The sequence below is a fragment of the Pseudorasbora parva genome, chromosome 1, assembly GCF_024679245.1.
Source record: "Pseudorasbora parva isolate DD20220531a chromosome 1, ASM2467924v1, whole genome shotgun sequence".
NCBI classification, from domain to species: domain Eukaryota; kingdom Metazoa; phylum Chordata; class Actinopteri; order Cypriniformes; family Gobionidae; genus Pseudorasbora; species Pseudorasbora parva.
The window spans coordinates 56,837,147-56,864,309 of NC_090172.1; the positions used below are offsets into that span (position 1 = coordinate 56,837,147).

Genomic DNA, 27,163 nt, shown 5'->3' on the forward strand with positions numbered 1-27,163 from the left:
TAAAAAATACACATTTACCTCCTCCCAAAAGGGAAAACCACCAACAAGAATGCATGATTATATGGTGTCATGGCTTTCCAATCAAAATATGTGGCTATAATGGAAGTCAATGGGGCAAAAACAGGCACGAACAGTAAATGAGGGAGGAAAAATCTGATGCTGCACAAAAACTAACAATGCATCAAAGCTAAAGTTGTTACAAATCTTTGACATGCCCAAGACTTTTATATATATATTTTATATTTAAAATAAGTCATTTTGTGTTTATGTTTTTTTTTTTTTTTTTCAAATCTGTTTTGAAAATCATTTATGAACTTGGAAAATAAAGAGTATTATTATTTTGGTACTGGATAATTTGAACTGAAGAGCCTCATAAATTAATAGACTTATTAATAAACTTTGCGCGCTCAGACAGCAACAGGTCAGCTCATGCCCGCCAGTCAACAATTTCAAAAGAAGTTAACGTTAGAAGACGAAGACTACTGGTAAGTAAATAAGTCAAAAAATATTTTTTAGTAAAAGACGACACGGAATTATGTGTCGTGACGTGCTACAGGCCGGTTTACTACACCAGTAGAATACAATTCTGAAATTATGGTTTCTAGTTTTGGTGTGCCACCCCAAGATTTTAAGTGGCCCCATCTGGCCACCCCTATGAAAAATTTCTGGAGGCGCCACTGCCTCCACATAGCAATTAAATCTCTTAAAGTATCTGTATGTTTTCGGAGAGTACTTTTGTCCATGTAAATGATCTTACTCATCCTGACTGAAAAGTCAGTCATTAATTACTCCATCTCACGCTGTACCAAACATGTAAGACCTTCGTCTTGATGAATGAATGACTTACGGATGACATGAGGGTGAGGGCCATGTGTCTCAAAATTAACTTTGCTGACTAACTGGTGTAGCTGTATTTTTGTTGTTGTTGTCCGATTCTAACAAATAAAAAATTTTTGGACCCACTTTACATTAGGTGGCCTTAACCACTATGTACTAACATTGTAATTAATCATTTGAAACGGTGCACTTATTGTGTACATGTTTTTACATTGTACGTGTAATTATGTCTGTAATTAATTTCTGTCGTTACATTTGTAATTACACAGTTGGCACTTCCCGTACACCTACCCATACGACCACACCTGTCCCTAACTCAGTGGTGTAGTCTACGTGATACGCAGGTATACGCCGTATACCCACTAGCTAGGAAAGGTCAAGGATTTCCGTATACCCACTTAAAAAAGCGTGAGGATACGTAACAATAACGCTACTTCAACAAACCCCCGTGAATTCAGTGTGACTCGCAATTTTGACCAATCACCTCAACATTTCTGCAACTTTGACCAATTATTCGCGACCTCCTGATTTTTACACCGAGCACATCTCTGCAGTCTGAGCGCGATGCACTGAAGCTCACTCTCGCTCATATCTGAGGTAAATCATTAACACCATCACCGCTTACATTACATGTTTTATTGAACTAAATACATTGCAATCGGCTAAAACGAATAGGCAGTTTACTTTTCTGAACAAAAGCGCTCCAAGTCCGTGTTTCTCACACTGCTCGTGTGAATAGCGGCACAGCTCTTGTCACACAAAATACCGGCAGTTCAATGGCGGACGCGCATCTCTTAAAGGGGCCGCACTATATTCCTCCTCCAGGTATGGTGTGGTTCTGGTGCACTCACAGGTCTGCATGACAGCTTTGACATTACCAATTTTTCATACAAACTGTGCCCTGTTCTGAGCTAAACTGCCAGTGTAAAAACTCTCTTTATTTATATTCCCAAAATTAGACAAATCACTGCTTATTCTGATTTTTTTTAAGTTTAGGCTTAAGAGAAATGAACTAGTTCTTTGAAAAAACAGCTGTGACCTTTGACACTTGCTAGTCTTCATGCTGTATTATTGAATAAGTATGATTTAACTAATAATAAATGTACGTTTGCAAATGTATTCAATGAGGCCTTTATTCAAGTATTCAAGGGGGGAGAAAAATATTCTTAATTCAAACAGAAAACAAGATTATTTTTCTTACCCCAATGGCAGATTATTTAGCTTATTTTAAGCAAAAACTCTACATTTTGTGGGTTTTTTTTTTCTAAAAACAAGACAATTTTTACTTGTCTAGTAAATGTTTCTTGGTGTAAGAATTTTCATATATTTTGACTAGAAACAAGACAAAAATACTAAGTAAGAAAAGAATTTTTGCAGTGCACGATATTTTTTGTCTGTTGCGATTACGCCATTTTTACTCCTAAAATCTTGTTGTGTCCTGAGCAAGAAACATGTCAGACTACACGCTGCTACTCTACCAATCATCGCTTGTTACCACAACGTTTTGTTCTTGGTTTTACGATGTAAGCTTATTAATAGATGGTTTAGAAATAACGAAATTACGTTGTGGCGGCAAACTTTCACTACTGAATATGCATATGAACGCATGCGCGACACGGAACTGCAGTAAACACACACTGCAAAAAATGCTCTTCTTACTTAGTAATTTTACATAACCAGTCTTTATAATGCTCTCAATTACATGTAGATGCATACTTTATGCATTAGTGAGTGTGGTGGTGCCTGTTGTGTGTCGCTCTGGGATGGGTACGTTGATGATTCTGACTCATTTTGGCAACAGGGGTCACATTTGTTCAATATTCGTTTGTAACACTATTAAAGACTTAAGTCACATTTTGTACAATTTAATGTTTCTATCAAACAAAGTACTGACCCCAAACATGTTAATGGTGTATAGCCTAAATTTGTGCAAGTGTTAATGGCATTTCATTGCAACTTTCTGCATCCATGGGCCGGTTGCATAAACCCCTTAGGCTAGTCTTAAAATAGTCAACTAATTTTTTAAGACTGGTCGTTACCATTTCAAGTCAGTTACATGCAAAGGTAGATTGGTCTAATTCAAAAAGAAAGACTAGACTAGTTCTTAAGCCAGCGTCTTAACTTTGCTGCTGTGTTTTTGCAATCGGCCTCTGGTTAACCAGTAGCACAGCTTAGAAATGAAAGTCACATGATAAGTCATGAATCTTTTATTTATTTAGCTACATATTCTACCGTTTCAACTGATAATTTATTTCAAACGCGTTGCTTGGAGCATTACATGACCTCGAAACACATCAATTAACCATTTGAAACGTGGTTTTGGTCTTATAAAAAGAGAAAATGGAAATAAAATTACACAGGTGAACCAAGCAAACCAAGTTATCTCTCACCCAAAGTAACATTTACATTCAAGTTGCATTAACACTGTGGCTCACAACATAGTGAATAAAAGAAAAGAAAAGCAACTTCAAATAATTTCAATGAGGCTAAATTACCATTTAAATGAGAAAGTTAAAGACTCTAATGTTGCTTTCATAACTTCTGGAATGTAAACTTGCTCAAATGATAAAGTATCCCTCAATGTTAAGGAATAAGGATTGTGCCCAAAGAAATAACTCTGGAACAAGCAATATTATACATGACACCCTAAAGTCTAAACTGGGATAAATATGCTAAAACCCAGATGTTTAGACCCACAATCATGTGCACCAGACAAACCAAATGAAGCAGCATTTCACACGAGGTGGAAGCCAGCCGGGTCACTTTCAGCAAAGAAAGAAAAGCAATAGTATGTGGTCACTTCATTATGTCTCCTGGTCTACCGGTATATTGGTGTAACATTGACACCTAGTGGTCAGGTGGTTTACTTCATATCAGTGCTACGGCGCTTCAGCTTCTCTGGATTGTTGGAAGCCATTTGGGAGAAATCCCTGAAGATATCATGATAGGTATCATCACCTACATGAGGGGGGAAAAAATACAGAAAATGAGTATTAGCAGAATATTAAATAAGAAGCACAGCTTTAAAGGGGCTATATGTAATTTTCTTGTATTAATACATTTAGTGTCAATGTATAAACAGATTGTAACGAAACTTAAAACCAGACCTTCCTCGACTTTCTAGGTAGTCTATAAAAGCCTGTAGACGGATTTCTACGTGAAGGACTTCGCCGGGAAAATCATAAGGACGTTTGTCGCTCTCGAGAGCCTCTCTTCCGTTCAGGATAATGCCGAAAAATATATCCTGTACTGTAATGTCAATGTGTTATGCAAAGAAAAGGGATTCATTCAAACCAATGTCTCACATAACCAGAGCTATATTGTCTGTAGTCTCAGAAATAGGTCTACTTTATAAATCAAACGATCATAGCAGTGTAATTTTAATGACCTAATTTGTCGACGTTACGATTGCAGAGCTTGTGCGAACCATAGGTGCGAATATATCAAAACCACTATAACCAGATGCTCTCTTAAAGGAGTAGTTCACTCCAGGTCATCCAAGATTTTCAAGTCTTTCTTTCTTTAGGTGGTTTTTGAGGAAAACATGCCAGAATTTTTCTCCATATAGTGGACTTTAATGGAGTCCAAATTGCAGTTTCAATGCAGCTTCAAATAGCTCGACACGTTCCCGGCCAAGGAATAAGAGTCTTAAGAATAACTTCAAAATCGTCTGATCATTGTTTCACTTTTTTTTTTTTTTTTGCACATTCACTGTGTAAACACATGTCATGCGTGGCCGCTAGTGCAAGACAAGCATCTGTGGTTATTTTTTATTTGTTTATTTTTAAATGACGGATGGTTTCACTAGTTAAGTCTCTTATTCCTTGGCTGGGATCGTGTCGAGCTCTTTGAAGCTGCATTGAAACGGAAATTTAAACCTTCAACCTGTTGGTCCCTGTTGAAGTCCACTATATGGAGAGAAATCCTGGAATGCTTTCCTCAATAACCACTCCGGTGAAAAATGAACCTAGGCGTAATGAACACATGGTTACAGAGTAGATCGTTCTCTGCGATGCGTTTTCATGAAAATCGAATGTAAAGAGTTTTATCTCTTAAAACAGATTAGCTTATAACACTAGTCTATGGGGCACAGAGTAGGTGAAATTAAATCGCTAGTTAATACCACTAACAAGGCTCAAAATAGCCTCACACTAACACGGTAGCATAATGAGGGTCCCTACATGCAAACCGAAGCATTGAGAACTTTGTAAGTGTACAAACAGTTTAATAAGAAGGTACTTTATAAAGACAGTACAACGCTGTGCTAAGTGAGCTGGTCGATAGGAATTAAGTTTGTGAAATCTAATTACATGGAAAATTTTTATTTGTATTTATTTATTTTCTCTGCTGCATTCAGTTAGCCTGGAAATCTAGACGCATCCTAGTGGCAGCAAATCTAATCTGCCCGCGAGTGTCGTCTAGCAACTCTCAATACCCTTCTGAGCTGTAAACGCCAAACTCTTGCCGGGCCAATCACATCGTGTATAGAGTCGGCGGGCGGGGCCATAATGATGACGGCCGAGTTGCGTTTGCGTGCTTCTAGTAAACACAGAAACTGGCGAACAGCGGCGGTCTTTCGAATCAGCTTTGACCGCGACTCTGGAAGACTTGGGGTTAAGCTTTTCTCTGAGAAAAGAACAAAGAGCGGCACTGAAGTCATTCTTAAAAAGGGAAGATGTGTTCGGAGTTGTGCCGACCGGATACGGGGAAAGATTAATCTGTCAACAAACTCCGCTTCACCTTCGTTGCACTGGTTGGTGTAGCGCTATCCTATCGCGTGCAGAGGGAGTTTGAAAGACAACCGTTTATCCCGCCCCTCGGATTGAGCTGTCAATGGTGAGTTTCCAGACCAAACATCTTGATGAGGGTCTGGCTTGTCAGGCTAGCGTTCAGTGTTTTCTTCCGGAAACAACGGACCATATGAGATTCCAAGTCACAGTTCATCACTTTGCACAGCGTTCGTGGCTTGACTCCAGACTGTTTTCCAAGATGGCTGATGTCTGTAAATGCGTAATGTATTGTCTTTATAAAGTATCTTCTTATTAAACTGTTTCTACACTTACAAAGTTCTCAATGCTTCTGTTTGCATGTAGGGACCCTCATTATGCGACCGTGTTAGTGTGAGGCTATTTTGAGCCTTGTTAGTGGTATTAACTAGCGATTTAATTTGACTTTGTGCCCCATAGACTAGTGTTATAAACGAATCTATTTTTAGATAAAACTCTTTTTACATTAGATTTTCATGAAAACACATCCCAGAAAACGATCTACTTGGTAACCATGTGTTAATCACCCCAAGGTTCATTTTTCAAAGGAGTTGTCCTTTAATTTCTTTTCGACTGAAGAAAGAAAGACATGAACATCTTGGATGACATGGGGGTGACTAGTTTATCGGGAAATTTTAATTCTGAAGTGAACTACTCCTTTTACTGCTGTTTTCTAACTGCAGTCATTTTTTTGCATTAATTTTGTTAATGAGAGGAAAGCGCGCCACACATTACATTTTGTTCTAAATGTCGCTCTCAGCAGCGCGGACGAGATGTCCTTTAAAAGTATATCTCTGCAAAAGGATTTACTTTTTTTTTTACTTATAAGCAAAGAACAAAGAATAACTTTGTCGTGAGTACATCAGGACACTGAATGACGTTCAGTCTTGTCTCGTTTACACGTGTGCTTGTGAGAATGAGCTGTAAATTGCTAAGCTGCAGTTCACTTAATGGCCACCGGTGTCACTAATAGCAAGGGTTTCTGAATTCTACATATAGGCCCTTTAAACAATCTGCACAAAAAAAATAAAAATAATCCTTTGCACGTTACAGGTGTAAATCTCAAATTCTTACAGCACATTACATTACATTTCATTTCCAAAACTAATGAGACCGAGTATGTACTTCAGTCATATCCCTGTGTGTGTGTGAAATGATTAAAGATGGAAAACCTGGAGTCTAACAGAGTTAAACAAGGTCTAACAAGATGGTTGAATCAGCCTGATGTCAACACCAGCACCCAGAAGAGAAGAGTTGGATTTGTAATTGTACATAAGTGCACTTGTTATTCATTCATAAGGAAGTACGGAAGCAAAGGATTACCTGTAGCACGCAGTGCAGAGGACACACACTGCAAGCAGGAGACACCTGGTCACCGGTCTCAGGACATGTGCACACACACGCACACACACACACAGATGCACCACAGCAAAAACTGATTTGTATACAGAGACATAGACAGATGGACAAACTGCTGTAAACAAGCCCCCCAGCAAAACAACAGATGCAAAAAGCATAAGCACCACAAAATAAAGCACACCTGCAAACATCTGGCACTACAATAAGATTCAGAGTAACAGAATCTAATTCATTTTCATATTGGAAAGCCAAATATTAAAATAGTGATCATAATGCTCTGTCTAAATGATCACCAGGGACTGAAGTTTTGATTTAATGCATTTAATGATGGTTGATAGTAAATATGTTGGTTGAATGGTGATGGTGTCTCATGCAATGCCAAATGTCAACACCAATCCCATAACAGCTGAACCATCTGCATTACTGAAGGGAATACTAGAGCCTGCAAGGTATGATTAGATAGAACAAGAGACAGAACGACAGACAGACAGACAGACAGACAGACAGATATAGATGGACGGACGGACAGACGAAAAGATGATAGACAGGTGATGGATGGATAGATGATAGACAGATGTATAGATGAATGGATGATAGACAGATGACAGACAGACGGACAGATGGATGGATGGATGGATGGATGGATGGATGATAGACAGATAGAAGATATATAGATATATGGATAGATGACAGACAGACAGAGAGACAGACGATAGATAGATAGATAGATAGATAGATAGATAGATAGATAGATAGATAGATAGATAGATAGATAGATAGATAACAACTAAATTAGGTTAAAAATAAAACTAAGTTTGAATGAAATCTGTATGTTAAGTAGTTCAAGTCTTATGTAATTGCAGTAATTAAAAAAGGAACTAAAAAAAGAAGAAAGAAAAAAAGATGAAAACTTTTCAGGAGGCATATCTTGCAAGCACTGTAATGACCGGCTGAGTTTATCCTTTATATTATGAAGTAAAAACAAACCTCTTTCCCAATCCGGTCTCACCAGACATGAACTAAATCAAACCCATACTAGCTCTGTACATTCCACTTCAGGCATAAACACCAGCCATACGGACAGAACAAAAAGATGTGTGTAAAAGCACACAATCACAGTTCAAACAGTACTAATACCACCCAATAAAACAAACAATACATTTCATTAAATCATTACCAAAAACACCTGTGATGTGAAGTCCCATTCTTTAACACAGTGTTGCGTTTCGTGTTAATGTGTAATCCTCTACCATTGGTAATGTTAGTGCTCAACTAATATTGTGACAGTTTTGGAGTTCCCAACAAAACCATTATATCCTATCAAAATGTAGTGTTAACATTCAGTGTTTCCAAATATTTTAAAGTGCTTCGTCAAAGTGCACAAATCCACATACTGTCTTTCCTTCTTTTAGATTCTGTTACACTCAAGGTTTTCTCTGTCATGTCGTCTAACTGCACATCTAGTTAATTCTGGCCAGCTGATGCCCGACCACTAAGCTGGTTCTTGATGGTTTGAAAGCTTTTCTTAGTGTGTCCAATCACAGCCCCTGCCCCGCCCCCAGCACCACAGCCCCGCCCCTCAGAATGACCTGATGGAGTGCCGTCCATCTCCCGCATCTCCTTGTTCATCTTGGCTATCCGGAGTCTAGGAGGAAAAGCACAGTGGATGATATGTTAATCGAGTTATCAGCAGGAAGAACTTCATCAAATGTACTGTAAGCGAATTAGTGCCGTGTTCAGCTGATACTCTCTGTCTGTCTAAGACTACTTACAGCGTGACGATGTCGGCGTTGGCGTTATCAATGGCTATGCCGATTGGGTCCTTATCTTCAAAGTCTTTTGCATTGTAGTCCGCTCCTCTCTTAAGAAACAGACACACCAACCTATAACACACAGAGAGAGAAACGTTAGGTCAGAGGTCGGCAACCTTTGTGTCATTTTTAGGTTTCCTAGTTAAAGGGATAGTTCACCCAAAAATGAAGCCATCCTAGGTGTTTTCTTTCAGATGATTACAATCAGGAGTTATATTAAAAATGTCCTGGCTATTCCAAGCTTTATAATGACAGTCCAAAATCTGAAGCCCATAAAAGTGCATGAATCCATCCATTATAAAAGTAAGTACTCCACACGGCTCCGGGGGTTATTGAAGGCCTTCTGAAGCTAATCGATGGGTTTGTGTAAGAAAAATATCAATATTTAAAACTTTATAAAGTAAAATATCTAGCTTCTTCCAGACCGCCTTCAGTATTGAACTTACGAAGAAAGTATAGTGCCTATTGCGGTTTAAAATGCTTGCACTACGTCTGACGTCATCGTCACACCAGTTAAATTTTTTTTTCTTCTTAAGTTGAATACGGCAGGCGGTCTGGAGGAAGCTAGACATTTTTACAACCATACTATAATGTATGGCGGAATAGCATTTCTGAGAGTACTTCGGCTCGGCGCAGTAAAAAGTCCCGGCCGAAACATCTTCCCTCACATCTCCCTATTGACAGAAATGAGAGAGTGAGGGGGAGTTGTGAGGAAAAGATGTTTCGGCCGGGACTTTTTACTGCGCCGAGCCGAAGTACTCTCAGAAATGCTATTCCGCCATACATTATAGTTCTCCTTTTTAATCCGATTAGAGAAGTACATCGTTTTATTTTGTCACCATACTTGATCGTTCAACTGCTCGTGTAACTGTATTTAAATAGGGGAACGTGGAGGTGTTTGGTACTTCTAACTTGATCTCTGTTTGGTTCCATAGTGAATGAACTGGGCTTAGTGGGCTAAGCTAAATGCTATCAGATCGTCAGCGCGCGTCAGCGAGATTAAGTGCACACACTGAGACGAGAGAGGTGTGTATCAACTCGTTTAAGTTAAGGGAATAACATAGTTTAATATGAAAAAGCGGTGAAGTAACCCTTTAACACTCTGGAGCCGTGTGGAGCACTTTTATAACGGATGGATGCACTTTCATGGGCTTCAAATTTTGGGCTGCCGTTATAAAGCTTGGATTAGCCAGGACATTTTTTTTATAACTCCGATTGTATTTGTCTGAAAGATTGAAAGAAGGAAATAAAAATCCAGGATTGCTTGAGGGTGAGTAAATCATGTTGGGTGATTTTGGGTGAACTATCCCTTTAATCACTGTGCAATGTATAAATACACAACCATATTTATAACCATATTTGAAAATTTCATAACAGCTTTGATTCACAAATTTGCTTATTTGATTAGTAACAGAAATAGTGCAGAACCTTACATTTTTCTGAAGCAATTTTCCATTATTTTGTTTAATTAATAATGAATATTGAAATGAAATTTCTGTCTTCAATTCCTCACTCTCAAGTCGTTCCAAACCCGTAAGACTTTCGTTCATCTCCAGAACACAAATGAAGACCTTTTCTGGTTAAATCTGAGAGCTTTCTGTCCTTCCATCGACAGCTACGCAACTACCACATTTTGAGACTCGATCAGTTTATATGTTGAACAGATTTAATTTAGAGATTTTATTCACATTTAAACATCGATCAGTTGTAAACAGAAGCTCAACCAAACCTGCTTGACACACGAGAACAAACCTCAAGCGTGATGCGTAACACGAGAATAAATCTCATTGGTTCTCCCACGTCAAGCGAACATGCGTGATCTTTCGTTTACCACGACTGTGAGCTGATGAATGTTTATAAGTGAATAAGAGCCTGAATTAAATTTGCTAATTGTATACAGTGACCGAGTCCCTTCAGAAAATTCATATTCATATGGATTAGTTTTACAATCTCTTTATGAGCTTTTTGAAGCATCCGAGTGGTAGTTGTGGGACAGAAATCTCTCAGATTTCATCAAAAAGGTCTTCATTTGTGTTGCACAGAGTCTTGTGTAGTCTTGCGGGTTTGGAAAGACATGAGGGTGAGTAATCAATGACAGAATTGTCATTTTTGAGTGAGCTCCCAAAAGTGAACCCTGAGTGAACTATCCCTTAAAGGTGCATTCACGCCATGTCACAAATACAAGATTTCAACTTGTAAAGAGTGTTTGTAAAGCTTGTAATTATAACTTGTAAGCTGGGACCTCCTACAGACCACCTGACTGATAAAGATTCATTTAGGCGTTGATGGTGTTGCCATTGAAACGTGTAATTCCCAGCCCAAGGACGTGAAAAGCTTGTCATGTGTTGCCATCTCGAAACAGGGTAAATACGACATGACGTGAACAAAGCTCAGTGTCAACACCAGAGGACGATATTGTTCGTTTGTTAAATGCTTGAGCTCTTTAAAGTCAGGTGAATTCTGATGGTTTTTGTCATTTATCCAGAATAAAATCATCCTGAAGGCGATTCCAATGATATTGTTTTTCTGCACTGCTATAGTTGTAGTGTGGACTTTGCTATTCTTTTATATTCAGAACGATTTTCTATGTATATCTTTATTGTTATAAGTATTGTCCTTGATGTGAACAGACCTTTAACTTCCCTTTATCTTTTAATCAAATATCTCTTTTTTGTGGATACTGATGTAAACACTAAATGTGAAATGTGAAACGGTTTTTCTAACAATGTGTGAAATTATTATACAGATTAAACAATTGCAAAAATGTGCCCAAGTTGGACTCAGGTGCAGGAGAAAAAAAGATTATGTCTGTACACTGAAGTTACAGCTATATATTTATTTATGTAACGTTTGGACCGCTCAGGTCTCCAGGTGTAAACGGGAATACGTCTCCTTCGTCTACTTGTGATCCGATCGACCAAACCGCATCTTAATATCAGGTGTAAACCTTATTTTCCACAGCTGTGGTAGCACAGATTCAGCAGCAGGGTGCGCCACCGTTGAAAAGTTTTGGAGGAAACCCAGGCTTTGAGTAAAAAAAACAGTCTTTAAGGTTTAAGAATCACTATCAAGAACATAACTGTTCAAATGAATATCGCTATTAAACAGGAAATCTATTTATTTATTTTGTATCCAGCCCAGCCCTATTGTGTTACCCTGTATGTCCCAGTATGGTGGCATGGTGTAGCGGTCCTCTCCCCTTCGAGTCCACCTGGTTAACATTAGCGCCGTTCTGTAGAAGGAACTCACAGGCTGCCAAGGAATTCTGCAGAGAGAAATACACAATAATTATTCATATTACTCACTGCCATACACACTCAAAACAAGAACACTGGACACACAAACACACACACACACTTACAGCCAAAGCGGCTTGTATTAGTGGAGTTCTGCTGTCTTCCGCCACATTGACCCAGTTGACATCAGCGCCGTGAGCCAGAGCGTCTGCCATGAGAGGAAAATGCTGCATTGCCACAGATCGATACAGCAAAGCCCCGGGATGAAGACCACTCAGATCCTCCTCTTCATCATTCTCTGTACAGAGAGAGAGAGAGAGTCAGTAGGAGTTTGTGTGGTCAAATGGATGTGTGATCATATCTGTGTGTGTGTACTTGGTAGATTACTATAAATATAAACCTGAGATCACCTACATTGTAGGGACCAGCCAGAGGCCCCCACAATGTAAATGTTTTTATAAACATACTAAATGAATGTTTTTTTGTGGAAAATGTAAAAATGCAATGGGTAGGTTTAGAGGTAGGGCGATAGAAAATACAGTTTGTACAGTGTAAAATCCATGTACATGTGTATGTGTGTGTGTGTGTGTGTGTGTGTGTGTGTGTGTGCGCGCTTGTTTTTGTGAAATATGAGGACACAAATGTGAATAATGACACAGGTATTACAGGAGAGAGTGACTTATGAGGACATTACCCATGTCCCCATTTTTCAAAATGCTTATAAATCATACAAGAGGAGTTTTTTTTAGAAAGTAAAAATGCAGAATGTTTCCTGTGATGGGTAGGTTTAGGGATAGGGGCAGTGTGTGTGTGTGTGTGTGTGTGTGTGATGGGTAGGTTTAGGGGCAGGGGCAGTGTAAGGGGATAGAAAATACGGTTTGTACAGTATAAAACCATTTCGCCTATGGAATGTCCCCACATTTCACAAAAACAAACGTGTGTGTGTGTGTGTTTGCACGCGTGTGTGTGTGTGTAACCTTTATAAGAGCTGGAATTGTTCTTCATTATGTCACTTGGGTTCAGGCCTGTAGGGGAAACATCAAGAAACAGCCCACTGATTAGATCAGAGAAACTGGAACAGACACTTCATCTCATTGGTTCAATTTTCCAGGGTCATCGTGTGTGTTTGTGTGTCAAGGTTACAGTTTTGCATTCAGATTTACTATACATTTCAGTGTCGTTTGAGCTTAGTTTTATTAGTAACGGTTTAGTTTTTAATTTTATAAACATCTTTTTGTGTTAAGGAATCAGTTGAGGAACTGACAGATAAAATGCACACTTTTTGAAACATCCTGATGTATGCTGGTTTTTCAGGACCGTAGCAACTCTTGTATTTTCACAGTAATCACAATCATGGGAAACATCATATCAACTCCAATGTATCTACTGCAAGACGAGCACTGATCACTATAACAACAGCAATGTTTAAGATGTCATGTGACATTTGATTTACATGGGAGTCAAAAAGTGCCCCTATTCTGATTTTCGAACATTATCTTTCATGCAGTGTGTGTAATATCGCTGTTTATAAATGTAAAAGGTCTGCAAAGCTTTAAAGATCAAAATGCACGACAAATAAAGTTACGTTAAGAATTGATTCTGAACTGCTGAAACGAGTTGTCAATAATTCCAGTCTCACTTCCTGTTACAAACCTACATAACGATGAAACACATTTGCATAATGCCAAACTATGGTCTTCATTGGCTGCCTGTGAACAACGTCTACTTTGACCCAAAAACACTAGTTGTAGCTGAGACTGGAAGAGTTTGGTTCGTGTTGTCGACACGTTGAGAAGATACACTGAGAATCCGCTTCAAAATGCTCTTTAAAATAACGAGGAGGACTTGTCGCTGGAATTGATACGGTAAAACCAACGGCAAAGTTACTGTTCATTAATGTTCGTAAGTGTATGCAAGTGCTGAAGAAGCCACAGGAGCTGAAATTCAGTTTCCGGACTGGGCTGTCTGACCAATCAGAGCAGAGTAGACTTGCAGAAAGAGGAGCTTAGAGAGACTAAATCTTCAAACAAACTGTTTTCAAACTCTTTGAGATATTAGGGGATGCGCAATGTATATTATGGGGGAAAAATTTGAACCCTGGATGCATATAAACAGCTAAAAATAAGAACCTTAAAAATAGGATAATTGGGGCACTTTAAATACAAGAAAATGCCACGTAGCACACTTGTGCACTTAAAGCAAAGTTTAAGTTTAAGCAACACAAACTGGCTGTAGATGTTATGACTGACTCAGTTATGACGGACGATCCTTACTGTTGTTTATCGCTTGCGATAATATGTGAAATTCTGATTTCTTATGACTTTATAATTATTTATTACTTGTACAAATTGTTATATGTTGATGTTATTTGTTATATGTTTTTATGTCTGTAACCTTGTTAAATGTGCTGCTGCCTGTCATGGCCAGGACACTCTTGGAAAAGAGATTTTTAATGTTTTTTTTCAGGTTAAATAAAGGTAATAATAAAAAACAAGTTAAAAAAGCCATTTCATATACTGTATGGAATGCTCTGAGATGGATCAAATCATTACAAATTACTTGAAAGTTTGTTTATAACCATGAAAAGTGCTCTGTGGTTTAATATGTGTCTATCTTTGTTTTATCAGTATGAGTAACTTTACTGGCATCTCATCACCATCTGCATGTGTCTTCCTAAAAAACACACAGGTCAGGTTATTCCATGCTAGTTTGTTTAGTAGCATTTTAGTTTTTAATTTTACTTTGCATTAATTACTTTATTTCAGTTTCTGAAAATATATTTCAACTAATAGTTTTATTTTGAGTACAGTATCTGATGATAACCGTGGTGTGTATGCATTTCTATGCTGAACTGTAGCAGAGAATCAAAAAGATAAATACATGTCTTGGTTCTTGGGTGCATGACTCTGCATGTATTTGTGTAAATGACAGCATGCAGAGGTTTTTTTGGGCGTTTGTGTCTGCGTACCCGTGAGTCGTGGCAGAGTGGCTCGGTTGGGTTTGGGTTTGAGGGCAGGGCGCGTGTTCGGTTTCTCCTGCGTGGTTGCTCGGTTTCGTCGGGCACTGGAGCGCCGCAGGACCGTTCCTCGACCTGTCTCCGGGAGCTTGTGGATGAATTTCTTCTCTACATACTTAGAGCGAATCCATGACTCCTTATCTTGCCTGAGAAAACATATACTGATTATATACATAGTCTAAACAAAACTGTGGTTTTAGTGATGACTAGCACAGCACACACACGTTTGTTTTTGTGACTTTTAGGGACGTTCCATAGCCGTAATGGTTTTTATACTGTACAAACCGTATTTTCTATCCCCCTTACACTGCCCCTGCCCCTAAACCTACCCATCACACACACACACACACACACACACACACACACACACACACACACACACACACACACACAAAACCCCCATCCCTAAACCTACCCATCACAGGAAGCATTCTGCATTTTTACTTTCTAAAAAAACTCCTCCAGTATGATTTATAAGCATTTTGAAAAGTGGGGACATGGGTAATGTCCTCATATTTCACCCTCTCCTGTAATACCTGTGTCATACCCATGTCATTATACACATTTGTGTCCTCATATGTCACAAAAACATGCCCACACACACACACACACAGTCCTGTTAACGCCTCAATTCAATTAGTTAGTTATGGGGGGAAAATGTGTTAAAACTATTAACACATTTAACACACGCCCACAAAATTCAAGGTATCATAGATGATATATGCCCCTGTAAGATAAAAGATGCCCCTTTATGAGTTGTCGTCTTATATTTATTATATCATGATATAGTTAAAGCCCCACTTGGCTACTTTTGCTCTCGGGGTCCCCCCACAGTTTGGAAAAAATAATGTCCTCAACTACTGTCGTAAGAGCTGTCATCCTACAACAGGGGATGCCATCGCGCGTGCATTTGTTGACATGACAACCCTGATAGCCCTGAACTAGTGATGCGCGGGTCGTCTCATAACCTGCGGACCCCGTATGTCTATTTAATGGTCGCGGGTGCGCGGCGGGTTGTAAAATACAGTGGTGCGGTGCGGCCAAATAACTTCATAAAAGCGTCCCGCGGGTCGGTGCAGCGCTAACAGTTCCCCTGAACACTGCAAGAGGAGTTCTTCTGGCGTCGTGTGTGAAATGTCTTCATCCCAGGTAACGTTACAGTCAGTGGCATATGTTTCAGCATGTCATATGAATATAATTTCATGGGTTTTATTTTTTTCAAACGCCAAATAATCACGATGCTCACGTTTACAAGCCAGCGTCATTATAGTAGTCTATTGGTTACCGTTTTACAGAATCTATGATACTTCAGTTCAATGTTTGAGTGGTCGGTAATCACCGTAACAAGCAGGACAGCATCGGTCGGGCACGCCTCCTTCAGCTCACGCCAACGAGCAAACGCTGGTCACATGTTGATCCTCGTCCTGCCTTTAATCACATCACTTTTTCTTTTCCTCTTATTGCTTTCCTCCAACAAAACCTTTTCTTTCTTATTTGTCTCTGCTGCTTCGGACATGACTATATTATCCGACGAACAAAGTTGGGCTCGCACGTCCGAATGTAAGGAAGTGTGGGTGTTGGTGGAAGTGACGTATATGCCGTAAAGCAGTCGAATTTTGTAGTTTTTTTTTTTTCTCGGGTTACTACCCGAAACCCGAAGTTTAAAAGTACGATTAAAAACGATACAGACCCCATCAGGCTATGGCAGACGTGCCATTCAACCTATTGTAAGTCGATTTATCATCACAAGAGTCTTAAAAAGTATATTATGAAGGTTGAAAAGTTACCTAGTGCTGCTTTAAGCTATATCACACAAGTAATGAGCGCGATATCCCCAGTGCTGTTTTTGTTATATTTTGCAATATGGGTCTCTGAGCAACTCACCAGTGTTTCGTATCTGAATGAATCCGTGTTGAGTGAATCAATCGGGTGAGCCAATGATTCATAAAGAGAGCCATTTACTTAATTCCTGAATGAATTCCTGCTCTTTAAATACTAACGTGGCCCTGATGCATAAACGTCTTTCTTGGCTCACAGTTGACGACAAAATTAAATTACGATTACTTTTAATGTTGTGGAATGCAGTATTTATGAAACAGCCACAGTTTCTCTCGGAGCAGTTTGTTTTTGTAGGAAGTGGACACCTATACGCCACCAGGCAGGCACTAGGTGGTGATATAAAACTTCCGCTTCCCAGGACAAATTTTTTGAAACGCACATCACTTTACAGAGCAATATCTATTTGTAATAGACTTTCTCTCTCATCACACAGAATTCAGAACAAATACAAATTTAAGAGGACCGTAACCAAGGAACTGCTGCAAATGATCTAGTGCCAGCTGTAAATTGTCTTTTTTCCCCCTCTTGTCTCTTCTCTCTGAATGTAAGTGCAATGTTTGAATTATTTTGATTGTAATTTGTGTTGATTATTGTTTTGTGTGATTTTATGTTGTAAATAATTTTAAAAGAGGACCCCAGGAAGATTAGCTGCCATCAAATGGGCCGCTAATGGGGATCCTAATAAAACAATCAGTTGTTTGAATAAATCGGCTGAATCCGAAATCGCCCCTTAAACCCTAAAATAGGGCATATTTTGAGGGGACAGTTGTGTGTAGCGCTGTCTGAAACCATAGTGGATGTTACTGAGTGCTAACAATCCCACAATGCACCGCAATAATGAGTGTACAACTGATGTACACACAACAACTGTCCGAATTCACTCACTCGTTTTTATTCACTCCTTCAACTGAGCTGTATTAGTGGACTAACGTAGGGAATAGTGAATGAGGGTATAGGGGGCGATTTCAGATTCAGCCATTGACTTATTCATTTAGACATTTACCGCCACCTACTGGCAGTATCTTGTTTAGAGTCAGGGTTGCCAGATGCCTGCAGGGTTTCCATTGAAATCATTTACAAGCTTTAAAATTACCCATGTATCGACTAGCCTATCCGAATTCAGAAACAACATTCAATGAAATTAATGCAACGTTCTTTGTACTTTTGTGTCCATTCCTTTTTCTTTTTTAACCATGGAAAAAAATAATTAAATGGAATGCTTGTTGTATTTTTAAATACTATTTTGAATAACAACATTTCAAAACGTAGGCTAGCCTATACACAAATTCCATGCGTATATTCCATGCGTAAATTCCAAATATATTTTAAAATATATTAAAATAGAAAATGGTTATTTTACATTTAAATAATATTTTACAATATTACAGATTTTTTTGTGTATTTTTAATAACAAATGCAGCCTTGGTGAGCAGAAGAGACTTATAAAAATCTTACTGTTGTCAAACATGACATACAGGTATATACATATATAAGCATGTTTCATACAGACATGCTGATCGAAGGTTAGGCCGATTAACTCGTTCACTGCGTTTACTGTACCTCGGACTAGAGGGGTGGGGCTTCTTGATTGTGATCTCATCAATACGCGCCTCATAGATCTTGTTAATGGCTGCGTTTCCTAATTCACACATGAGCTGAAGAAACAGACAGAATAGATGAAAAGAGAGGTGTGACTAATCAAAGAGCATACTTAAAAAAAAGCATTTATTATCTCACACATAAATGTGTGAACATGACATTGATGCTTTCTTACTTTGACGAGCTCTGGTTCCCACGAGTCCAGCGTAAGAGATCGCACCTTTGAGAAGTGCACACCTAAACTCCTGCAAACACAAAACCCAATTCAGATGCATGTTCGTGATATGATATATAGTTGTGTGTGTGTGTGTGCACTTGTTTTTGTGAAATATCAGTACACAAATGTGTATAATGATATGGGTATGACACAGGTATTACAGGAGAGGGTGAAATATGAGGACATTACCCATGTCCCCACTTTTCAAAATGCTTATAAATCATACAAGAGGAGTTTTTTTGAGAAAGTAAAAATGCAAAATGTTTCCTGTGATGGGTAGGTTTAGGAGTAGGGGCAGTGTGTGTGTGTGTGTGTGTGTTGGGTAGGTTTAGGGGCAGGGGCAGTGTAAGGGGGATAGAAAATACAGTTTGTACAGTATAAAAACCTATGGAATGTCCCCACATTTCACAAAAACAAAAGTGTGTGTGTGTGTGTTACCTGTGTATGCCAGAGCAGGTGATGCACAGTGTGATGCCCAGATTAATAGAGGCCCAGTCAGGTCCGGGTTCTCCGCAGTCACAGCATTGTCCATTCCCTTGGATAGCCTGCACCTCCTCCAGGGCCTGCCGACCAGACGTCTCCGGCTCTCCGCTACTCAAACGCACGCTTCCCGCAGACACGGAGCTACAGCGATCTCTCTATTAAACACACACGTCCACGTATAAAACATTTATGTCCTTCATTAAAGGCCCACTGAAGTTTTTTAGCTTTAAGTAGGACTGTGTTAGCCTTAAAGGGTTAGTTCACCCAAAAATGTAATTTCTGTCACTAATGACTCAAATCATGAATCAATTCGCTGATTCATAACCGTTTGAATCTTTATTTTAGGTTTGAAACAAACGTGGAAGAGAAGACAATGCTGAATAAAGTCGTAGTTTTTGTTATTTTTGGACCAAAATGTATTTTCGATTCTTCAAGAGATTCTAATGAACTAACTGATGTCTCATATGGACTACTCTGATGATGTTTTTATTCCCTTTCTGGACATGGACAGTATAGTGTGCATACACTTGCATACACTCTCAGACTAAATATAAAATATCTTAAACTGTGTTCTGAAGATGAACGGAGGTCTTACGGGTGTGGAACGACATTAAGGTCATTAATGACATCAATTTTTTTTTTTTTTTGGGTGAACTAACCCTATAAAGTTATGAATAAGCTGGTATGTTCCAAAACAATGACAAAATTTGCATTTACGAGATATACGCATTCAAAACGTGCAGTCTCTCACTTTCGTTAAAACGAATTACAGATGTTGATGACGTCATCGCAGATTTGTCCAATCAAAATGCTCTCTGGAACCTAAAGCCCGCCCTCTACACTGCTAAAGCGGCGGCTGAAATCGGTCAGTTGGTCACACATTTACTAATTTCAACATGATGAAAGGCACATAGCTCACTATATATGCGATAGGAAACAACTCAGTGTAAATATGCTTTCATTTGAGGTGAATGAAGTCTGTTTTCACGTTAGATTCAGAGACAGGCTCTAGTCAAATTGTATATTAACGAAATGCTATTGCCCGTTTCAGAAAAGGGGAGAAGCTGCTAACAGCTGGAGCCGTTTCAATTACGTGAGGAAATTAAGTCAACACATCGAATCAAGGCACTTCAGTGGGCCTTTAAAATATAGCACTTTCTGCTCGATTCAACACGTCTATAGTCATGATTGTTGGTGTGGAAATGTACTATAAATGTGCTTTATGTAAAAACAAAGTGGTCAGATTTGGAAACATCTTCAAAGGTGAAAAAAAGTACTGTACTGTACAGTACTGAACATCTGATGCATAAGGCACACAAAATTGGAAACAATTTCGAAATCTGATTGGTTGAACTCTACAGGAGAGGTGCGTGACAAGTTCTTCAACGGTTCACCTGGGAGACTTTTCTGTAAATTCTGTAATTTATACCATTACCACTGAAATGTCACGTTTCTTGAGGCCATTTTTGACACCAAAACAGAATATACTACTTAACACATTATTTAAAACTTAAATAAACTACTTAAAACTAATATTAATAAAAACATAATTGATTAAAGCAAACTTTGCTTTATGTTTTTCAAGTAAACAGTGAGGAATTAAATAAAGAAATACCTCTTAATAGTGTAGTTTGATTAATACTGATGACCTTTTAGACAGTAGCAGGTCACTTTGCCTGCATTTGCAAGGCTTAACACACAGTTTTAATATTTTGTTATATACAGTCAAACCAAAAATTATTCAGACACCAGATATATATTTTTACTAGTGGCTGGACACTATAGTTCATTTCTGTAAGTGAGGACAGCAAAGCAAAGAAAACTGTGACATATTATACCCAAACATTCTTCATACAATGTGTACTACAGGTACATTTTAACCTCACATTTTTTTATTAAGTATTTTTTCTTTAATTGCTAATGCAACTTTTTACACCACAGACCGAACAAAATTAAGCATTGCTTGGTCATTGGTTGACCTAAATTGGTATTTCCTAATTGTGTACTTAAATTGAACAGCTGATTGGTTCATTACAATCCATCCTAATCCATTACAATCCTTTCTATCAAAGTTATCTGAAATGATCAAGATGACAAAATAATGAACAAGATGAACAAGATGTTCTGACACAGTTTAACTCAGAGTTCTTGTCATAGTTTATTACCATTTCTAAACTAAAACAAATAAACTGAAAATGTTGAAGATGTCTGAATACATTTTGGTTTGACTGTGTGATTTCTTTGCTCCATCAGTTTTAAAAATAAATCAACTGTGTTGCCAAGACTCAAGGCCTTTTGACCAAGAAGCACATCACACCAGTAGCCACATCACAGCAACATGTGATTATTCAGAGCATACGCGCAAATATGCATGAGACCGCTGCAAAGCAACCCATCCGGCTAGACAGCAGTGAATAAATACACAGGTATTCACTGCTAACAATACTGTAGAAAGATTGTAATCGTTACATTAGTATTTATTTTAACATACCTAGTCAGTAGTAATATAATTTTATATCACTGTCAGTAATATAATATAATAAATAGTTTTATATAAATATCTAAAATTAGATAGAATGCCTGCACTTAGATACTTGGTTAAAGTGTGTGTATGTGTGCGTACGTGTGTGTGTGTGTGACGTACAGAGCTAAGATTATCATCTCTTCTGTCCTGGAATGCAGAGGCAATACTGTTCTGGACAGCACTGATCCAGCTTTGCTGCTGTCGCTCTGAATCAGCCTGTAATAGACAGCTCCTACACAAACACACACACACACACACACACACACACACACACACACACATCCTGTCATTTGGAGTATGGGATTTGTACATACTTGTCTAAATGCAAAATAACATTATTTACAGGACTTTACAGTCAAATTGCACCAAGAGCCTAAACACCACAAAAATCAGAAAAATGTTGCATGCTCAAAAATATAAATACACATGACAGTCCAGTTCTGACAGTTTAGTACACACACACACACATGCGCGCACACACACACACACACACACACACACACACACACACACACACACACACACACACTCACTTGGAGGGAGAGACGACCTCAAAGCAGAATCGTCTGTCTTGTTCACTGAAGGGCTTCACTGTGCATAACCGCAAGTCCTCAACAACAACAGTGATCTGCTCCTGTTGCAGAGAGAGACAGAGAGCTTGTTTAAATAAAGCGAACGTGCTCTGCATGTGCAGTGCTCGTTTCTAAATTCGCTCAAAAAAACTTAAGAAACATACGCTCTAAATTATTTCTGATTCCCTATATTTGTGGGTGTGTAAAAGTATCAGTATATGAGTGTGTAAAAAATTACTTTTATTGGCTAATGCTACGTGATTTTTATGTTAGACAATCTGATACTTACATTATGTTTCTTTTGGTAAACCAGCTGGTTCTTCTGAATGGAGAACCAGCGCCTGCAGAATAAACACACACACACACACACACACACACACACACACACACACACACACACACACACACACACACACACACACACACACACACACACACACACACACACACACACACACACACACACACACACACACACACACACACACACACACACACACACACACACACACACACACACACACACACACATCATGGCCATGTAAGGTATTAATAATGCAATCAGACATACGATTGTAATTCAACTCAGAACCTACAGACTTTGAAATCACACTCAACCCCCTCAACGGATGAACAAATATAAAAGGGTAACAGGTAAAAGAGCAAATACTTCTGCTATAAATTAGTTTCAAGTAGAATATTTGCCAATAATGAGTGAAACTGAACTGTTTATTTACAAGATTAAAATGTTTTCAAATGGGTTTAACAGAGTTACAAATAATCACAAAGACAGAAAGGCTTACAAAACTGCTAACACATAAAAAAAAAACAATTACCCTTTATTAAAGCTTCAAAAATATAGCTAAATAATTTTAATGAAAAGAAAATAATCATAGACCTCCAAAAACTTAACAGAACCACTCAATTATGATTAGCTTTTAGTCATTTATTATCGTTTTAGCAATTTATTAATTAATTTAGTTTCCCATTTTTAATATTATCATGTATTATTTTGTTTGTGTATTAAATCAATGCATGCATTCATTTAAATGATTCATTTTTTAAATCCTAAATTGCTCTGCAGATATTGGAAGAGTGCTGTACCTGCTCCATGTTTTGAAAGCATTGCTGGCTCTCTTGTACAGGTAACCTTCCATTGCGATGCCATTGGGTGCATCTGGGCTGAAGTCCATAATGGAGTCATCATAAGACACATCCTAAAGACAGTCACACAGATATATATCTTCCCTTACATGCATGTATAGTGTCTTTGTGTACAGATACAATGGTGCATGTGTGTGAGTCTGAGAGAGTGTTACTACCTTTTTCTTGACTGCACCGAGTCTCTGCTCCATGTCCCTTTTCTCTCTAGCAGAATTCAGGACCAGTTGAGTATACTAGACAAATAGAGGAGAAAATGATGGTCACACTTGATAGTTTGTTCTTTTATTTATGTCTAAATCAAAGATACAAGAGCAATGTACACCACAGTGTCACCACAATACAGATCTATTTTTAGGTGATAATCATTGACTGGTATTTTCAATTCTAACACGTTATTTGCAGGGTTGGGAAAAGTTACTTTTAAAAGTAATGCGTTGCATTTTTGTAGCATCGCGTTACTCCCTAAAAAAGTGACTGCGATTGTGTTATTTTTCTTCATCTGGGGTTACTTGTTTTTTTATATTTTTGGCAAATGTAAAGGCTCTTTGACACTATAAGCCTCAGAGTGTATATTATATGTATTGTTGACAGTATGATTTGTGACAGAGTTTGTTTTATCCAAGGCTTAGCTTACTTTATTTATAAGGTATATTTCACTCAAAAATGTAAATTATGTCATGCAATGACCTATTGTCATTTCAAGCCTATTCAATTTAAATTGACCTTAAAAACACAAATGAAGATATTTTTTCAAGAAACCTAAAAATTTATTGGAAATTTTTCCTCTATTCCTCTCAAACTTAAAAGATCCAAAAAAATATCATAAAGGCATCGTAAAAAATAATCAATCGAGTGGTCTAATCCAAATTCAGGTCTTCTGAAGTTACTATTTAAAATGTAAATATAAGTACTGTAACTATTTAAATTACTTTATTCAAGCTGCTGTCCGTAACTTTGTGTTCAAGATTTACAAAAATTATATAATGAGAATGTACTGCATGAATCCATTTTCCAAACCATGTTTTTGTCTTACCCTGAATCATTATGGTAAACTTATAATAAGTGTTTATATTGGGACTATTTTAGGCCAGACTGGTAGGTACCGCTGCGGAGGAGCACAGTCCCTGCGTGATCTGCCATAGATATAAACAGAGAGAAGTAGCTCCGGCTGCAATGTTCTTCCGCAAGACGCATGCAGTTCTGTTTATTAACCACTAGAGTGCAAAAAGTTACGGACTGCATCTTTACATTAATGTAACTGATTACTTTTAGATAACTTTTCTAATTTCCAGCACTAAAAAGCATTTTACACTCGTCATGGTAGCAACTCTCAGACAGATTGTAGACTAAAGCTTTCAGTGGCGATGTGGATTGATATAATTGGCAGATGTGGTGCGCTGCAAATTCAAAAGAGAACCAATCAAAAGCATCCGAAGAATAGGCATGACTTTACTAAACGGCCTTTAAATGGCAAGAGGCATCGTTCACATAAAAAAAAAAAAAAACAGGCAAAGCAAGAAATTTATATTATCCAACATAATCCTAGTTTTGTACAGAAAGTATTCCGATGTAACCCCCTTTGTAATCGTTAACATTTTCCTAAGTAACTAATTTAATTACAATTTTTTTCTCAGTAACTGTAACTGATGCGTTACATTTATCTTGCAATTAAATTACATAAATCTAGTTACATGTAACTAGTTAATTCCCAACACTGGGAATACTGAATTTGTTTTTGTGCAAGTGGGACGAGTGAATGTCTTCTCACATTTAGTCTAGAGCTACAATAACCCTCATGTTTACACAGGGCCTCTGCCATTACAAAATGAAAAATATTGTCCTCTGAGACAGCAGAGAGTAGCTAGCGCTCTGTAGAGAAGTTTGTCCATTTAGGGCTACTGTAGAAACATGGCGGCACAAAATGGCGACTTCTCTGTAAGGGGACCCGCGGCTTATGGACACAGAAAGGACTCATTCTAAGCTACTAAAAGCATAACGCTTCATTATGTAAGGTCTTTATACACTAAAAACAAAGCTATGTATATTATGTTGCATTCCTGTCAATAGATTCTCATAAATACTACACACTACACCTTTAAGTGAAAACTCAGATTTTGAGTTGCAGATTTGAAAGTTGTTACTTTGAAAATTACGTTGAAAAAAGTAATTGATTATATAACTAATGTGTGACCCCCCAACAGTGGTATATACAGGTCCTTCTCAAAAAATTAGCATATTGTGATAAAGTTCATTATTTGTCATAATGTAATGATAAAAATTAAACTTTCATATATTTTAGATTCATTGCACACCAACTGAAATATTTCAGGTCTTTTAATGTTTTAATACTGATGATTTTGGCATACAGCTCATGAAAACCCAAAATTCCTATCTCAAAAAATGAGCATATCATGAAAAGGTTCTCTAAACGAGCTATTAACCTAATCATCTGAATCAACTAATTAACTCTAAACACCTGCAAAAGATTCCTGAGGCTTTAAAAACTCCCAGCCTGGTTCATTACTCAAAACCGCTATCATGGGTAAGACTGCCGACCTGACTGCTGTCCAGAAGGCCATCATTGACACCCTCAAGCGAGAGGGTAAGACACAGAAAGACATTTCTGCACGAATAGGCTGTTCCCAGAGTGCTGTATCAAGGCACCTCAGTGGGAAGTCTGTGGGAAGGAAAAAGTGTGGCAAAAAACGCTGCACAACGAGAAGAGGTGAGCGGACCCTGAGGAAGATTGTGGAGAAGGACCGATTCCAGACCTTGGGGGACCTGCGGAAGCAGTGGACTGAGTCTGGAGTAGAAACATCCAGAGCCACCGTGCACAGGCGTGTGCAGGAAATGGGCTACAGGTGCCGCATTCCCCAGGTCAAGACACTTTTGGGCTACAGAGAAGCAGCACTGGACTGTTGCTCAGTGGTCCAGAGTACTTTTTTCGGATGAAAGCTAATTTTGCATGTCATTTGGAAATCAAGGTGCCAGAGTCTGAAGAAAGACTGGGGAGAAGGAAATGCCAAAACGCCTGAAGTCCAGTGTCAAGAACCCACAGTCAGTGATGGTCTGGGGTGCCATGTCAGCTGCTGGTGTTGGTCCGCTGTGTTTTATCAAGGGCAGGGTCAATGCAGCTCGCTATCAGGAGATTTTGGAGCACTTCATGCTTACATCTGCTGAAAAGCTTTATGGAGATGAAGATTTGGTTTTTTAGCACGACCTGGCACCTGCTCACAGTGCCAAAACCACTGGTAAATGATTTACTGACCATGGTATTACTGCGCTCAATTGGCCTGCCAACTCTCCTGACCTGAACCCCATAGAGAATCTGTGGGATATTGTGAAGAGAAAGTTGAGAGACGCAAGACCCAACACTCTGGATGAGCTTAAGGCCGCTATCGAAGCATCCTGGGCCTCCACAACACCTCAGCAGTGCCACAGGCTGATCGCCTCCATGCCACGCCGCACTGAAGCGTCATTTCTGCAAAAGGATTCCCGACCAAGTACTGAGTGCAAAACTGAACATAATTATTGGAAGGTTGACTTTTTTTTAATTAAAAACACTTTTCTTTTATTGGTCGGATGAGCCAATAGCTTTAGATAGGAATTTTGGGTTTTCATGAGCTGTATGCCAAAATCATCAGTATTAAAACAATAAAAGACCTGAAATATTTCAGTTGGTGTGCAATGAATCTAAAATATATGAAAGTTTAATTTGTATCAGTACATTATGGAAAATA

At 38.4% G+C, this 27,163-nt stretch overlaps 1 protein-coding gene across 1 annotated transcript in view; it reads right to left on the reverse strand.

Annotated features, from left to right (window-relative positions):
• Positions 1-3,028: 3,028 nt before the first annotated feature.
• Positions 3,029-27,163, reverse strand: part of acap1 (ArfGAP with coiled-coil, ankyrin repeat and PH domains 1) — a 41,769-nt gene continuing 17,634 nt past the window's right edge. The window contains exons 10-24 of the mRNA XM_067446006.1: positions 23,582-23,656; positions 23,364-23,476; positions 22,549-22,600; positions 22,221-22,321; positions 21,808-21,919; positions 19,119-19,318; positions 18,639-18,708; positions 18,425-18,519; positions 14,978-15,171; positions 12,987-13,034; positions 12,135-12,307; positions 11,929-12,038; positions 8,735-8,845; positions 8,552-8,607; positions 3,029-3,795 (exon numbers count right to left, since the gene is read on the reverse strand). Coding sequence (XP_067302107.1) covers positions 3,701-3,795; positions 8,552-8,607; positions 8,735-8,845; positions 11,929-12,038; positions 12,135-12,307; positions 12,987-13,034; positions 14,978-15,171; positions 18,425-18,519; positions 18,639-18,708; positions 19,119-19,318; positions 21,808-21,919; positions 22,221-22,321; positions 22,549-22,600; positions 23,364-23,476; positions 23,582-23,656 — 1,605 coding nt within the window. The 3' untranslated portion in view covers positions 3,029-3,700. The remainder of the gene's footprint in view (positions 3,796-8,551; positions 8,608-8,734; positions 8,846-11,928; positions 12,039-12,134; positions 12,308-12,986; positions 13,035-14,977; positions 15,172-18,424; positions 18,520-18,638; positions 18,709-19,118; positions 19,319-21,807; positions 21,920-22,220; positions 22,322-22,548; positions 22,601-23,363; positions 23,477-23,581; positions 23,657-27,163) is intronic.